At 55.8% G+C, this 16033-nt stretch overlaps 1 protein-coding gene across 4 annotated transcripts in view; it reads right to left on the bottom strand.

Annotated features, from left to right (window-relative positions):
• The window catches only part of SLC38A9 (solute carrier family 38 member 9), a 39154-nt gene that overhangs the window by 11895 nt on the left and 11226 nt on the right, over positions 1–16033 (bottom strand). For all 4 annotated transcript variants that reach the window (XM_059695038.1, XM_059695037.1, XM_059695036.1 and 1 more), the window contains 9 exons: positions 13128–13260; positions 11429–11550; positions 11200–11263; positions 10646–10739; positions 9014–9184; positions 7632–7691; positions 6253–6444; positions 4139–4246; positions 197–303 (listed from right to left, as the gene is read on the bottom strand). In XM_059695038.1, the coding sequence (XP_059551021.1) occupies positions 197–303; positions 4139–4246; positions 6253–6444; positions 7632–7691; positions 9014–9184; positions 10646–10739; positions 11200–11263; positions 11429–11550; positions 13128–13260 (1051 nt within the window). The remainder of the gene's footprint in view (positions 1–196; positions 304–4138; positions 4247–6252; positions 6445–7631; positions 7692–9013; positions 9185–10645; positions 10740–11199; positions 11264–11428; positions 11551–13127; positions 13261–16033) is intronic.

Raw genomic sequence — 16033 nt, forward strand, 5'->3', positions numbered from 1 at the left:
CACTTGTTTACACGTTGCCCGTGGCTACTCGGGCGCAACAGGCCTGGGGCAGGGAGGACAGAGACCACGTGGCCCCCAAGGCCTGAAATATCTACCACCTGAATCTTCACAGGAAAAGTCTGCTGACTACTGTCTGTGGTTTAAACTCAGAAGTTAAGACCCAGAAGCAAGCCTCCCTTCCTCGGTAATTACTCACATTGTTTTCCTGGTTCTTGTTGTTCTTCAGGAGTGTGATGACACAGTTGTGGATAAAGAAAGCGAGGGTCAGCACGCCGGTCAGCTGTGGGAACCGAGCTCTCATCTCTAGGAGAGGAAGAGGGGGAACCACATTAACACCACAACTAGAAAACGAGCGTAAGTTTGACAAGGGAGGATACAAAAACCTCTTTACAAAGTTCCCCAAGGCTCTCGTTCTACTTGAGCAAGTGCCTGAAGAGGGAAAGGAGCAGCAGGGAGAGACCCCTCGGGAGGGAGCCTCACACAGGGCCCCTGTCTGCGGCGCCTGGGCGGGGTGTGGCAGAGCAGATTCAAACGCAGGCTCTGAGGGACCCTCAAGTCCCCTCTCCTAATACTTTAAATTTCCAGAAAAAAAGTACCTTTAGAAAAGGAATCGTGGAGGGAGAACTGGTCACTTAACATTTCTTAATGGCTGATCTGCACAGCGTTGCTTAAAAATACCGAAATGACGTAAACGTCGGCAAGGCGGGAAATGGCCTCTGGAAGATGAGCTGTCGGGGACACGCCGGTGTGAGCACACGCTCTGGAGGACTGTACGTTACGGCGAGTGCTCACGACCCGAGCAGCACGTGTGGCAGGATCTTACTTTTACTTAAAACTGCGCGCGCGTGTGCAAGGAAAGACGGGAGGACTAGCCCAAAGCGCAGCCGGGGGTTCTCTCTGGCGAATGGATTTATTTTAAAGCAACCCTTCCCTATGCTCTGCATTTCCTGCAATGAACACAAAGTTACTCTGAAGGAGAGCAGTCAAGATGACATCACCTCAACGGCAGCATTATGCTTACATAATTACAATCGAGGCACCGATTTGGGAAAGAGGATGAAATTATTATTTACATGTGACATTATTTCAGATGCTCAGTCTAGAGAAACAATCGAAAACTCTTTAGTGAGAATTCAGAGTCCCCGAATCGTGAAGGACGGACGGAATCACAAGAATTCAATGAACAAAACGGCCAGAGGAAGGCCACACCTTTCAACAGTTAGAGTGTGAACAGACTGGCTTCTCCAAACGGACACGAGAGGCTGCACGGATTAAAAAGACAAGACCCACGTGCCTGCAGGGACTTGCTGCAGCCTGAACAACACACACACACGGACGGACGGACGGACGGACGGACGGAAAGTGGGGCGAGAGGGGAAATATTCTGAGGGGAGCCCACGACCACTGCTCAGGGAATCAAGGACACAGATTCCTTGGCAACGTGCTCTCCGCGAGCCCCAAACGGACATCGTTTTCAAGCGGCTACTTTATTCGCTGGAGAAGACGTGTTAAGAAAGAAAGAAAGAAAGCGGGGGGGGGGGGGGGGACTTTAATCTGACCCAGGAGGCACATCTAGAATGCATAAGAACGCTTATCAATCAATTTAAAAAACAGAAAATTGGGCAAAAGACTTGAAGAGGCATAGACAGCGTGGTGGGGCTTAGACTTTTAGGTGCAAATAACCTATTCTGAGCCTTGGTGACACTTCTGGTGTCTTGTCGCTGTCAGGCCGCCCCCACCCGGACCTGCAGGCTGCGGTGTCTGCCCTCCCCGGGGCCTTGGGATTTGACGGTGGCTTGTGGGGTGGGTCTCAGTCCCAGCTGGCACGTGGAGCCTTCACACAGAGAAAGTTATGCTCTTCATTTCGCCTTCTCCATGGAGTAGGTTTAGCTGGGTACCGGGCCACCTGAGTGATGCTCTGGTTTTCTTATCTTTCTTCTTCCCTCCCCCACATACCTGTCCATGCAAGCGCCCACGGTTTCCAGTCACTCTGGGGAAGTTAGCTGCATCTCCCACTTTTCTCTGAATCCTTATTTCTACCGTGTACACTTCTGACCGCGCGGAAGGGCATTTAACGAACGTTCCCGGGGAAACGGGCAGATGCTCTTCACGGCGAGCAAAGCGGGAGCCGGGAGGGATGGCCGCGGCTGCCTCAGGTGACACGGCCGCTCCGTCCTCGTCCCAGGTTTCCACACGACACCACCAGTCCCCCTGCCCCCGCCCCCCACTCCGATGGGGCCTGTGCCTCTGGCTGCCATCACTGCGCACGGTCCCCGTCACACTCCTTGGACACGGCAGCCACCCTCAGTCTCAACGACAGCTTCCTGCCGTAACTGCTTCCACGCCGGAGGGCGAGCTTTGCTCTGTGTCTACTGCGGGGGGGGGGGGGGGGGGCTGAGATCCGCCGACCGGAATCCCCACTCCGCGCTGTTCTAGTTTTGATTTCCAAGACAGAACTCCCTCCTTCCCTCTTTCCTTCCTCAATATCCAAACGTCTCATGGATGACATGGTGAGGGTGTAATTTGGGGGAGTTTTCTTGTCCTCTTGCCCAGGGAGACTAGTCAAGGCTCCCATCGTCCAGGGAGGTTGGTAGCGTGACCGCGTTCTTTTTGGTAGAAGTGAGAGGAGGTGGCCAGGCCCCCGCCTTACGCTGGCAGCAGAGCGGAGGTGCTCACGGGGGGTGTGGGGGTGTGGGTGGAGGTGGTGGTGGGGGTGGGGGGGGTGGTAACAGGCAGGCAGGTCTCCGGAGCTTCGGGCCGATCGAGGGGACTGGAGCTACCGTTTCTGAGACAGAAAAGCCGAGAAGGGCCGGGTAAGCGGGTGGGGTCGGGGGAGGACGGAGACAGGCACTCGGTTTGTGTCTGTGCTCAGTCTGAGACACCAGTGGACAGCAGGTGAGGGATGAGATGGATGTCAGCGGAGAGCTCGGGGCTGGAACACAAGACTGAGACGAGTCGCCATGGAGACGAGAGGTAAAGCCAGGGACTAGGAGGCGTTGCTGAGGGAACAGGGCGGAGAGAGAGGAGGTCTGAGCGCTCGCCCTGGGTAAGTCCATCACTGAGAGGTGGAAACATGAGAAGGCGCCGCTTTGTCGGAGAATCCAAGGACGGGTTCCGAGGGGAGGGGAGACCCCGCTTTGAGGTGGAGGGGGGACCGGCTGTGCGGGTCGGCGCTGAAGGGAAGGAGCCGTCCGCGAGCCCCGTCTCCTTCTTCGTCGTCAGGACGCTCAGCCCAGGGGGACCTTCTTTCTGCCAAGAGCCACGGGATGGATGGCATCGTTTGTGGCCACACCACACGCCCCTCAGCTGCTCCGCTTGGTCACCAGCTACCTCACCTCACGCCAGGGCAGGGCCAGACCACGTGATGTCCTGGGCCTCCTGTGGCCCCGCCAGGCGCTCCCCACCCGCTTAGTGCTGTCTCCTCACCCAGCACGACCCACCTCGGCCTCACCGTGCTTTTATCATGTCCCAACCCTCGCATTTGGGTGAAACTTAAGAAACTGCCCAGTTATAACCACGAGGAAGAAAGGAGGGAGGGCACACGTCACAGTGACATCGGCCTGAGAGACAGCGATGGGAACCCCACGGGATCCACGATGCGACGAGCAGTGTTATCCACGCATGTGCATCACGGACCACGTCTGAAGTCCCTGAAATGCCAGGGCTACATTTGCTCAGCGACGTCTGGACAACGCGACCTCGACTTTCTGACTGCGTGGTCACCTGAACGCAGCCCCCCAGGCACAGGTGACAAAGGGCCCGTGCTCCCTCACTGGGAAGAGCAGAGTGACTTCAGCTGGACCCCTAAATTCTCGCCTGAGGGCGTGCGTGTTGGTTTCAGAGAGGAGAGGGAGGGAGGGGGAGAAACACTAACTGCTGCCTTCCCCACGGGCCCTGAGCTGGATCCAACCTGCAGCCCAAGCAGGCGCCCTGGCGGCACTCGCACCCGCCACCTTCGGGTGCAGGACGATGCCCCAAACCATGGAGCCACCAGCCAGGGCCCCCGGGACTTGTTTCCGCTTAACAGCATCCATGACAACGCTCAGCGTAAGCAAGACGCTCCTCGTCTTAGAAGAGCAACAGTCCAAGGAGTGAACCTAAAAATCCGTTATCAATTCTTTACTTTAGAAAAGCTCACCTGGTACAAAAAACTCTGTTGGCGTAAACCAGTGAAATTCCAAGTGAAACCCCAAGCGAGCAGCCTTCAAGGTGACGAGGAAAGTCAGGTAGACAATGGACACTGTGCCTGTGAGGGAGACGTCAGAGCCACTCAGCATCCTGTCATGTCTGCAGGTGTGTCATCCGGATTCTCAGCAAAGACGGGACATTACCACCGTCGCCGAGTCCCATCACGCCCGGTGGGAGCTAAGGCAGGAGCGGGTGGGGCGAGTTAGCAGACAGAGCGGAAGTGATGCAGGAGGCCCAGGAGAGCCCGAGGAAGGGCCTGACATCGCTGATCGCCTGCTGCCCGGCGCCCGCTGCCCGGCGCCCGCCTGGGCTGAGCTTAGCGGAGGCCACAGACTCCATCACAAAACTGCCAGGTGACACAGGAGGACAGACAGCAGAAAAGGACTCATTCTTCGTGCTGGAAGGTTCGGGCATCGACTGGCTGGGAACATCAGTCATGACATCCCGTGCAAGGCGAGCGGCCGAGAGCCCGGGGGCACTGCCTGGGCCTGGGGGAGGCTATGATAGGAGCTGCCTGCTGGGGGGGATGGGTCATCCACCGCATCAGACAGAGGGGCGGGGCTTCCAACGCCTCAGCCTGGGAGTCGGAGAGTCGCTCCCGGTAAGGAATTGGGTCCAGTCATAATGGAGTTGAGTCCAGGAGGTTTCTAGGGAAATCAGGTGCTAATATCTCTCAAAAAGTAGCTTTAAAAGGAAAGTACCAAGAAAAATGGCAGAGGCAGACTGTCCTTAAGGAGGCAGAAAGGGTCAGCCTGGTGAGAAGGCTGGCAACTGCTCTGCCCAGCTGAGCGCATTCTCCTCTAAGTTCACTGCTCACTGTCAAAGACCTGGTCCTCGGAAGTCGGTGGGCGAGTCAGGAAACCACAGACGAGCCACTAAGGCCACTGTGGGCTTGGAGGGGGGCGGGGGGGGGGGGAGGCTGCAGACACGAGGCCCCAGCTGGCAGGACAAGACTGTTCATTTTCTGGGTCTGAGCATGTGTCCTGCTGAGGCCGAGAGGTAAGAGGGACAGCCTTCCCTCGTCCGTCCGTCTGCTGGGAACCCGAGAGCCACCTGCTCAGCGTGATGTGAGTCTAAGGAGTTTATACTCCAGGCTGCCTACCGGGGTCGGACCTACAGGGAGGTGAGATGCTATGCTCTTGCTAGTCATCACCTCCTTATGATGGCACCCTTGTCTAGTTAGCCAGCTCAGAGCGGGCACCCGGGTGCCGGTGTCACCTTAAGGCTGTAAGAGAAGACGCGGGCAGATGGCATTCAGTGATTTCAGAAGCGCATGTGGGACAGGCGCCAGGAGGAAGGCTGCCCCTTTAGGAGACAAACGTGTTCCGGGAGAACAAGCGCCAGGAAGCGCTAAGGCGGACAGACCTGCGGAGTGAGCAGCGATGACACCCGGGTGGAAAGTCAGGTGACGAGTCTGCGCTACACTCTTAACAGGAACGTGGAGAGCCACTCCATGTCCTCCCTCAGTGAGTGCTAACGCTGCCAGCTTTCGGAACTGAGACCCCCCCTCCCCACACACACAGAGGGAGCGGGGAAGCGCTGCTCAGGGAGGGCAGTGGAGGGCCAGCGACTTGCCTTGGGAGGGACCTGGATTTGAAACCGTCATCATCGTTTCCTCTGTGCCAGTCCGTAACGATAGCCCAAGCCCTAGCCAGTGCGGCTCAGTGGATCGAAGGTCGACCCTCGGACTGAAGGGTCCCGGGTTCGATTCCACTCAAGGGCACGTACCTTGGTTGCAGGCTTGATCCCCAGCCCCATGGGAGGTGTGTGCAGGAGGCAACCAGTTGATGTGTCTCTCTCACATCAACGTTTCTCTCTCTGTCTTTCCCTCTCTCTTCCCCTCTCTCTAAAAATCAATGGAAACATATCCTGGGGTGAGTGAGGATCAACAAAAAAACGAAACAAAACAAAAAGCAAGCCCCAGAGCAGGGAACTGTGAGCCTGAATAATTAACAGAGAGGATCAGCCGGGGCAGCCCCACCTCCCCCCCGCCCCCTGTCCCCCGCCCAGGCACCTCCACGGGGCACAGGAGGCTCCCTGCACCCGCCTCGCACCTCAGCTCACCCAGGACATTGAACTTGGAGAAGAAGGACGGCGACTTGAAGTTGAGCAGCGGCAGGAGCAGCCCTACGAGGTAGAAGGGCACCGTCCGGGACTTGTCCCACCACCTCTCAAACTGCTGCAGGCCCGTGGTGTTGGCGGAGAAGACGGCAGAGCCATTGTCGGGACGGCCGCTGCCGGCGCTCGGACAGGTCACTGCAACGGGAAGGCGTCGGTCGGGAGAGCTCAGGGAGCAGACAGGACCCCCGGAGGCGCACACGGGCCCAGCCTCAGCCTGCACCCCAACACCCCGTCCCTCCTCTCTGGGAAAGACGGAGGCTTATCCTTAGATACTATAAGCCTCTTACCTAGACACAACGGAGGGGAAGAATGTTAGAGAATGTGCAGGCACACCCCTCATTTCTACTGGGAACTATGAGATGCTCCCCCAAGCCCCTTTGACTCCACGGCCAGAGAGCAGATATCGGGACCAAAGGCGTTGGGCGGGGGCATCTGATCGGCTCCAGCATCTGAGCTCGTGTGTGTAATGACCTCAGGGACGCCGCTCAGGGTGGCTGTGCTGCGATTGGCCAAAGGACAGTGAAGTCATCTCTGGTTTTGGAATAAAAAGCGGACATCGCTGAAGTACTGTCACGGTACTGCCAACACCAAATCATTGGTCAGAGCGTAGGAATCCTGAATTCCAGGAATCCAGAGTCATTCTCCTGGAATTTATCCCATTTCACGGCAGCCCGGAGCCCAGACGTTATCCAGGGAATGGGGAAGTGAGCTATTTTCCTAGCACTGACGACGTGGCAACTTCTGTCCTCGTTTGGGACCCAGCCCACCCTGCCCCGGGCTCAGCGGCTCCCCTGAAGGCCGCTCCGGGGAGAACTCAGCCGTGAGATGTTCAGGGCGGCGTCCTCAGCGCCACCCGCAGGAAGCGGGTCCATGCGTGTTCACCGTCAGGAAGGGAGTTACTCCACAGAATACAGGCGTGTGTGCCTTAATATCAGTGACTGAGCACCAAATGCCTAAAGCTGAGTCAGCAAACTGAGAAGGTGCCCCGGACCAAACCCAGGGCAGGGGTCCAGGCGCGTGAAACACGTGCTGAGTGTTCACAGGCAAACACGGGCCGGCAACGTGGCCACGCTGTGAGCTGTACCCAGGCCCTGCGCGTCCCTCACCTCACATCAGCACAACCTGGCGTGGAGCTGGCTTTCTTGCGCTTTTTTAAAACACACTGATGGCCAACAATTTGATAGTGGCCCAGTTAACACAGTGGTAATGGTTTTGTGATCATCATTTACCTAAAACGAAGTCATAATTTCTACCTTAAATCTATTTTGAAGCAAAGTGGGGAATAAAAAAACAAGCTAAACGTTAAGTTTCGCACTACTTACCAGGGTTGCTATCATTGGTACTCAGTGCCGCATCTGTGTCATTAATGTGATGAATAAAATCTGAAAATTAAGGAAAAACACAGTTCGATAATCCTGAATGAGATGCTAAACTGATCACCGCTAAAGCCTTTTATCTGTAACGACCTGTTAAAGTCGTGTGGGGGGGCAGCACTGCTGACCACGGAACCAGACCCCCGTCAGCCACACACAGCGTGGCCGCTCGGCCTCCTCCCACAGGCGAGTCCCTGGCATCCCTGTCCTGCTGTGAAAACGGCACTTGACCGAGGTTCTTAAACATCGCCAGAGGCTGAATCTAGGTAAGAGGCCAGATAAAGATCATGCGTGCGCCTCCCCCTCTGCTCTCGCTGACGCATGTAAGCTGGTCACACCTTACAGAAGGGCCTAAGATCTGCAAAAGGGAAAGTCAACACAAGGGACTTTGATCTGAAAATCACTTGAAGTTCACACAGCACAGCAGGTGCTCTCGCAGACCAGGCCACGTGGTCCTGAGCGCCCACAGCGCCCCGTGCACCCCGAGCCGGCAGGTGAGGACCATGGGAGGGCCGGGCAGGGCGGGCAGGGCCTGAGAGGCTGGCTTGTTTTGTGTGGTGCTAACCTTGTATAACCCAGGAAGCACTAATGAGCCTGTTTGATTAAAGCTTGAGAGAGGAGGTAAAGATGTTAGATCTGATCTCAAGGTCATAAAGTAGGTTAAACACATGACTGGTTCGCCCCCATCGCACGCGTGTCAGGGCAGAAGGAAAGGAGCTTCATGCTCTGGGCTTTCACAGCCTCTCCAGGGGTGGCCAGCGACCCGAGATGAGGAGCTGTGGGTCTTCATGGCGGTGCCGACGCCCACGCCACGCAGGCCAGGAGCCAGGAGCCAGGAGCCAGGAAAGCCCTGACAAGTGCCCCGGGCTGCACAGCATCTCCCCACGCCCAGCCCAGGAGCCTGTGCACAGCACTGTTTCCTGACTGAGACCCTAATGCTCTGAAGACCAGGACTGGAGTTTGCTTCCCCGAGACTACACGTCCAACTCTTTAGTAACAGACAAATGTGAACTCCACGAGCTGCGTCGTACTGAAATCCCGTGGGAGAGACGGGAACAGTGCTTAAAGCAGCTGCTGGAGCTTAATATATTTTATAGTAATTAGAGAATTGGAAGGAACATAATTGATTCAAAAATTAGTTTTTGCCAATGAGCATACACATTATAGTTGAGATCATAACCACAGAAAACAAGCTGAATCAAGCGTATTTTCTAGAATTACACATGATACCTTTTCTTTATTTACCGCAAGTCCAGAATTTACGGTGGAAACTGGGCCATGACAGGAGTTACTGTACCGCAGGAACGGAAAGCACGTGCGTGGGTACTTACTAAACATGAACTTCCCGGTGTTGAACAGGAAGTTAGACATGAGCACCCAGTACACGACCATGGCTCCGACGAGCGACACCAGGGAGAACAGCAGGCTGGACCACTGCCCGAAGGCGCCGAAGTAGTGCCTGCAGACGTCGGGGAACTCCCAGGCCGTGGTGTCCACCGACGCTGAGGGAAGAGGAGGAGGACAAAATCAGGTGCCACTCCCACAGTCCACACCCATCATCTGTTCCCCCAGATGAACTCAGAATGTTTAGTAAAGACGGCGGGCGTTACAGCACCCGACAGCAGATCATAGTAAGAAATAACAGAAACGAGAACATAGAACACACACATAAAAATAAGTGTAGGTCAACGGAAGAGGACGGACACCCTGAGGAACAGAGAACGGTGTAGTAACAGTGTCACCCATAAAAGCACAGGATAAGCCCCGGCTGGACAACGTCCTTAGTAAAGGGACAGAGGCATCCTCTTTAGATAATAAGGAGAACAGTTTTCTTGGGTGATACTTTAAACCACACACGCCAATTTAAGCTTCACACAACTGAGTTAAGAATTGAAAATATTAGCCTGGCCGGTGTGGCACAGTGGTCAAGCGTGACCCATGAACCAGGAGGTCATGGTTCGACTCCTGGTCAGGGCACATGCCTGGGTTGCAGGCTTGATCTCTAGTAGGGGATGTGCAGGAGGCAGCGATCAATGATACTCTCTCATCATTGATGTTTCTCTCTCCCTCTCCCTTCCTCTCTCTGAAATCAATTAAAAAAAAACACCTTTAAAAAAGGATTTTAAAAATTAAATTATAGAAAAGTTAGAAGACAGTGTAGAAACAGAACATGAATTACATGTTCTACCAACTGAATTACAATGGACAAGATGGGCAGATATAAACAAACCCACGTAATAAAAAAGCCATTCAAACACTGATGGGGAAAAACTGACAAGAAGTAATAGATGAAGGGCTAATGGCTACATCAGATAAAGAACCTGGCAGAGCTGCAAGAGCACCGAGGGACTTGTGGGTAAAGGGAAGGGATGTGAATAAGTAATACAATGAAGGGAAAATACACCACTGCTCATGAGACAGAAAACAACGGGGCGGTGCGGGCTGCTGACTCACCCTGGCTGAGAGTCAAGTGAATAATGTGAGCCCGTTTAGGGCCGTTACTTTACACAACCCAAGGTGTCTCCCTGGTCCAGGGTGCAGAGAGGTGAGGGGAGGAAACGTGCTGGTGTAATTTTTAGAGTTCGCTATAAGGACACATTGCTCACATCTTCATACTTCTCTAGTTACAATTTCTACTTTTAGGAGAGACCAACATTTAGGTCTTTCGGTCGGGACAGGTCAGAACAAGTCGCCGTTAACGGAAGCAGCATCATCGCTTTCTAAGTTTAGTTCCTGCAAAGACCTCAGTTTACCAGCGTGACTCTCCCTTCTAAGGAACTAACTCCAAGTGAGTGTGTTCTGCAGAGAACTCGCGGCCTCTCTGACCGCCAAGGGCGGCCCTAGGCCAGCCCAAGGCCAGGAGCAGAGCAGCAAGCTCCAGGCACCAACAGGAGGCACAGGCTGGCGGCTCCCTCCACAGGACGGCTACGCCTGCCCGCCTGTCCTCACTGGGCTGCGCTTACGGATCGTGGCTCGTGACCGCAGCACCCGGTAGCAGCAGTACAGGGTCAGCAGGCCCATCAGCAGGATGACGCACACCCCGGTCGTGAATCCCGCCTGTGGGAAATAAAACGCGTTAGAGCAGTGGTTCTCAACCTTCTGGCCCTTTAAATGCAGCTCCTCATGTGGTGACCCAACCATACAATTACTTTCGTTGCTACTTCATCACTGTCATGTTGCTACTGTTATGAATCGTCATGTAAATATCTGGTATGCAGGATGGTCTTAGTGACCCCTGTGAAAGGGTCGTTCGACCGCCAAAGGGGTCGCGACCCACAGGTTGAGAACCGCTGCGTTAGAGCGAACACTCACGCTGCCATGTGACGCTGCCCTAAGTAATTATGATAAAAACCTGGTAAACAATGACGATGAAAACATTCTACTTCATGTAAAATTAAGTATTATCATCTACTGTCTTTTAAAAAATTGATGTGGATTTATTAAAACCTCTACTGCAAGACTTACCACATAGAAAGAAAAAGAATTCAGGCTCACATTAGCTGAAAAAGGACATTACCTGCTTTATGCCCCAAGGAATACTGAGTATCGAGGTCCCCATCATGGTGTTCCAGATCATGAAACTGAAAACAGAGCGACAGCAGGGGGAGGGGAGCTGACTCCTCAAACACCTTCATCAGAGAAAAGCCCTCAGCAGCTCCCCCACGCGCTCAGTGCTGCGGGGACAGCGGGGGGCGGGGAGCAGCTCCCGCACGCGCTCAGTGCGGCGTGGACAGCAGGCGACTCACATGGTCACGAGGCTGGTGTTCTTCCCGGACCCCTCGGGGCTGCTCTGGAGTTTGTATGCGGAGCCCAGCGGGCTGTACACGTAGCGCTCCTCTGGGGCCGGGACCACGTGGTCCGGGGCAACCTGCGAAACGGACACACAAACTTGGGGCCGGCACAGCCGCGCAGGGTCTCCTGCACGTCAGAGCGCACGTCCAAGCGTCACGAGCCAACGACAGAAACCTCCCGATCCACACACTCAGCTCTCCTTTAAACACGGTGAACACCTACAGGAGTGAGCAGTGAGGACCGGACACGGAGACCTTCCATCCGAAAGGAGGCGAGTCCCCAGCTCTTCAGTTTAGGGGAGAGGAGAGGGGGCTGGGAGACCGAGGTCAGGAGGCTCCAGGTGAGCCCTGGCCTCCCCTGGGGGAACGTCAAGAGAGAGGGGGACTGGACTCCTAGTGGGGTGTCGGCCCGAGGCGGGAGGGGACGCCCTCCGTTAGGGATGCAGGAGTGGCCAGCAGAGGAGGAATACTGCGGGCAGGCCACGCAGACGCTGTGGTGGCTGAAGGACGGGGTGGGCAGAGCAGCCAAGGAAAAGGCCACGCACGGGTTCTTAAGGACGGAGGACGCAGACCAGGGGGAGGGCCTGCAGAGGTGAAGGGAGAGGGGATGGACGGGGGCTCTCACCACAGAGCCACCCCCCTGCGTCCACGTCCTCCCAGCGCCGCCTCCCTCTTTCCGAGGAAAAGTCGTTTCCTGATGGGATTCAGCCCCCCCCAGCCCCCCCCCCCAGAACAGTCCTTTGGAAACTGGGATTCTCGAAAATGATGATGGATAAACACATTCATTGAAAAGGGTTGTATCGATGGCTAATTTTAGACCAACTGTTCATGTGCTTGGACACACCTGTCATCCCACAGCCGTTCACAGGCTCCCGGGGCGTGCGCTCACTCAGTTTCCAGCAAACCACACACAGCCCGGCCGGCCCGGCCCAGAGCCTGGAGGCGTCCGGCCAGATCTGAAGATACTGGCTGCTTCTCGCTCCCGGAGGCTGACATAATCCTGGTATGAAACCACGACTTATCGCCACCACGAATGGAAAGGCCTCGGGGAGGAACAAGTGAAAAGCTGGGGAAATCGTCTCCTCCAGAATGTCCTGGAAGCCCCTCCTTTGGCTACTCAGAAGGTCTTCATCCCTCCAACGCTTAGAGTGAGCTATGCACGTGAGTACTGGCCCAGCCCTGCCCCTCAGCAAGTCTGCAGAACGCTGCTCCCTCCTCCACTTTTATTATTGCTTATAAAAAAGCATCGTCTTTTCTCCCGGAAAGTCTCCGCTTTTCTCTAAGCTTTGCAGTTTCTGAATATCTCAAATGTGCTACTTCTTATAGACAACCAAGTCACTTAAAACAAGTATTTTTGATCCTAAACTAGCAATAGGGACCTTAGGAGATTGAGAGTCAGCAGCCCATGGCCCGTGGGCCCCCAGCACGGGGTGAGCAGCCTCCCCACAGCAAACGCCCGGCTGCTGTCGACACGGAGAGGCTGTCCGAGTGCCAGGCCCCGCGGGAAGGAGCCAGCGGGAGGGGCGGCGTGTACCAGCGAACCGGGCGGACTTTCCATGATGCCACCCTTGGAACGGGCCCGGCGAAGTCCAGCCCCGGAGCCGCCCGGTGCTGCTCACGTTCATCGACTCAGCCCAGGGGGACGCGGCCTTACCAGCGCCTGGTCGGCGGGGGCCGAGAGCCGGCTGTAGTAGTGAATCCTCTTGTTCATGGCCGAGGCGCGGTCGCTGACCCGCTGCAGGACGCCACTCACGCTGAGGACGGTGGTGGGCTCCACGTGGAAAGGCCTGAGGAGGGAAGGCACTTGACAAAGAGCATCCCGGAGGCGGAAGACAAGGGCGTCCTGCCCTCCACGGAAAGGCCTCGGGCCAGGGAGACGAGGCGCCGGGCAAGGCTCCCTCCCACGCGGGCAGGAAGCGCACAAAGGGCGCCTTCTCCAGCCCCTGCGCTTCTGCCCACGACGCCAGGCCGCTGAGCTGCCTTTTTTAAGCTTGAGACATTCAGCAAGAGGAGGCCGAACACAGAGCTCCAAGCCACTATTGCAAAGACACAGAGCAGCTGTCAGTTTTCAACAATCAAACTCAGACCAGCCTGGGCTTCTCCCACAGAGCTGCTGGCACTGAGTCAGAGAAACGATGGACAAGAAGGTCCCTGTGCTCCTTCCTCCTTTGTGGCTGGGTCACCCCGGACCAGGCTGAGTGACCCACCGTCCCCTGCACGGCTGACCCCGGGGACCGGCCAGTGGAACATCCAGACGCCAGCTCTCACTTGTGCCGAGTTCTACTTTGCTTGGAATTCGGTGATGCACCCTAGTACACGAGCTCCTCCTCAAACCCTGTCCCCAAAACTCAGGTTCTGCGTTTCAATAATCACTTCAGTGCCTCCCCGAAACCCCCGTCTGCTCTCTAACGGCCCAGGGGTCCCCTTACCCCACGAAGGCCAGGCAGAGGCCCGGAAGGACTCCCTCCCCTGCGGACGCCCAGGCCCCGGGGCACCACGACCTGCACCCCGCGCTGTCAGGAACTTGCCATCTCAGGAGGGAAAGGCCGCCAGGGCTTTTGTCGTTGGTTCCGTGTGACTGCTCTGCACTCACAGCTCTGAGGGAAGCTTAAGACGCATAGAACGGAGTCACCTCTGAAGACACTGCTGATCTGGTGGGAAACACTCGGGAACCTAGGACTAAAGTCTAATTCCTGCTGTTTTAGAGAAACGGTGCGATAGCTGCGAGGCACAGTCTAGTCTCTCGTTAGCACAGAATCTCTGAGTCTTTCTTTTATTATTTATTCCCCACCAGAGCACTCGGATACGGAGGGTACGTTCTACTTTAACCCAACACACATCGAGGCAGAGCCCTCACCAGTGCAGACGCATGGGTACCGAGACCGCCGGACCTGCTCTCTAAACTGGGCAGAGAAGCGAAGTGAAGCGAGTGGTTTCCATAAACCTCACGTGGACAGGGGGAGAATGAGAGGGTCAGAGGCGGAATACACCGGCCCTGCTTACACACGAGTGGCCTGAGAAGGCCCTCCCCCCCCCACCCCCCCCACCCCCGCACCGTGCGGTCCTGTGTAATTTAGACTAGGACTGACACTCAGCAGTACTAAGCAGCAATGCAGAAGCATGATGTCTGCCTGGCTGGCGTGGCTCGGTGGTTCAGCATCCACCCATGAACCAAGAGGTCGCTGGTTTGACTCCCGGTCAGGGCACATACCCGGATTGCAGGCTCAATCCCTAGTAGGGGGCGTGCAGGAGGCAGCCGATCGATGATGTTTCTCTCTCATGGATGTTTCTATCTCTCACCCCCTTCCCCTCTCTCTAAAAATCAAAAGAAACATTTTAAACAATCTATGTCCGGGAGACGTGTAATCACCCTGGGGGGTCGCATCCTACGGGGCTTCCTTGTTCTGCAGCAATGACACCCCAAAGTTCAAGAGGAATTACAGCTTCGATGTCGCCTTAGAGCGGGGACGGAGACCCGCCCTGGCGCACCAACAGGACCAAGGAGCGCGGCACCGACACGGGGACAGGGACGTCCCACTGGCCGCCGTTGCTGAGCCGCGGTGGAGTCAGGTCCGCCCTGGGCTGCGGGCAGGGGTCGGGGGCGCTGCCTCACTGGCTGCCCGCACCCACCCAGGCGCTACCTCTACCCGCTCAGCGGGCTCGGGTATCTGAGCGGGAACGACTCGGAAAGTTTCCTTTTCCAACAGTTTCCATCGAGATGCTCTGTGCCTGTTCAAACAAATATCTGGGCATCTTTTCAAAACAGATTCTCTAAAAACACACAACTCCGCATATTTTAACGGAATGATTAGAAACAGACGCTTAGAGCTTCATCTCACAGAGCAAATACAGAACTTATATTTCCAAACTGAACTTGCGTTGGATCTGAAAACACTTTACAATGACTCGTTCTACCCGGAGGACACTGGTCGGAAGAAGCACTCGAGGGGTGGGCTTTCGTTTGCCCAGGCTCCCAGGACTGCTTCCTCCACGTTACTTCCCACCTGCAGTGGGCCCGGCTGCCCCACTGCACGGAAGGCATGAGATTCACTAGACGCGACATTCGTCTCGCATTCTATTTATTTGCAGTCGCGCTACAGAAAAAAGGCGTTTAACCTTCGGCAAGATTTAAAAAATAGTTTAGCTCATGACTCAAAATCCCCCGTTTTCATTTAACATCCTTATAAACGAAGGAACCGTACTTCTCCCCGGCGCCTCTTCCAGGTCCCACTGCTTGCATTCCTGAAGCGTTTTTGGCTCTTGCACCTGCCTCCCCGCTCCTGCCGACCAAGGCTGCTGCTCTGAGTTTAGGAACAAGCGTGGCCCCGGGAGGGTCACCCTCTGGGGGAAGGCCCTGGGCTGAAGCCGCCCTTGCGCATGGCCGACGCCCAGGCCCCCAGACACCTGCCGATGGGGCCCTGTGTTAAAAAAAAAAATGAGCCCTAACGGTTTGGCTCAGTGGATAGAGCGTCAGCCTGTGGACTGAAGGGTCCCGGATTTGATTCCGGTCAAGGGCATGTACCTGGGTTTCGGGCACATCCCCAGTGGGGGGTGTGCAGG

The sequence above is a fragment of the Myotis daubentonii genome, chromosome 4, assembly GCF_963259705.1.
Source record: "Myotis daubentonii chromosome 4, mMyoDau2.1, whole genome shotgun sequence".
Taxonomy (NCBI): domain Eukaryota; kingdom Metazoa; phylum Chordata; class Mammalia; order Chiroptera; family Vespertilionidae; genus Myotis; species Myotis daubentonii.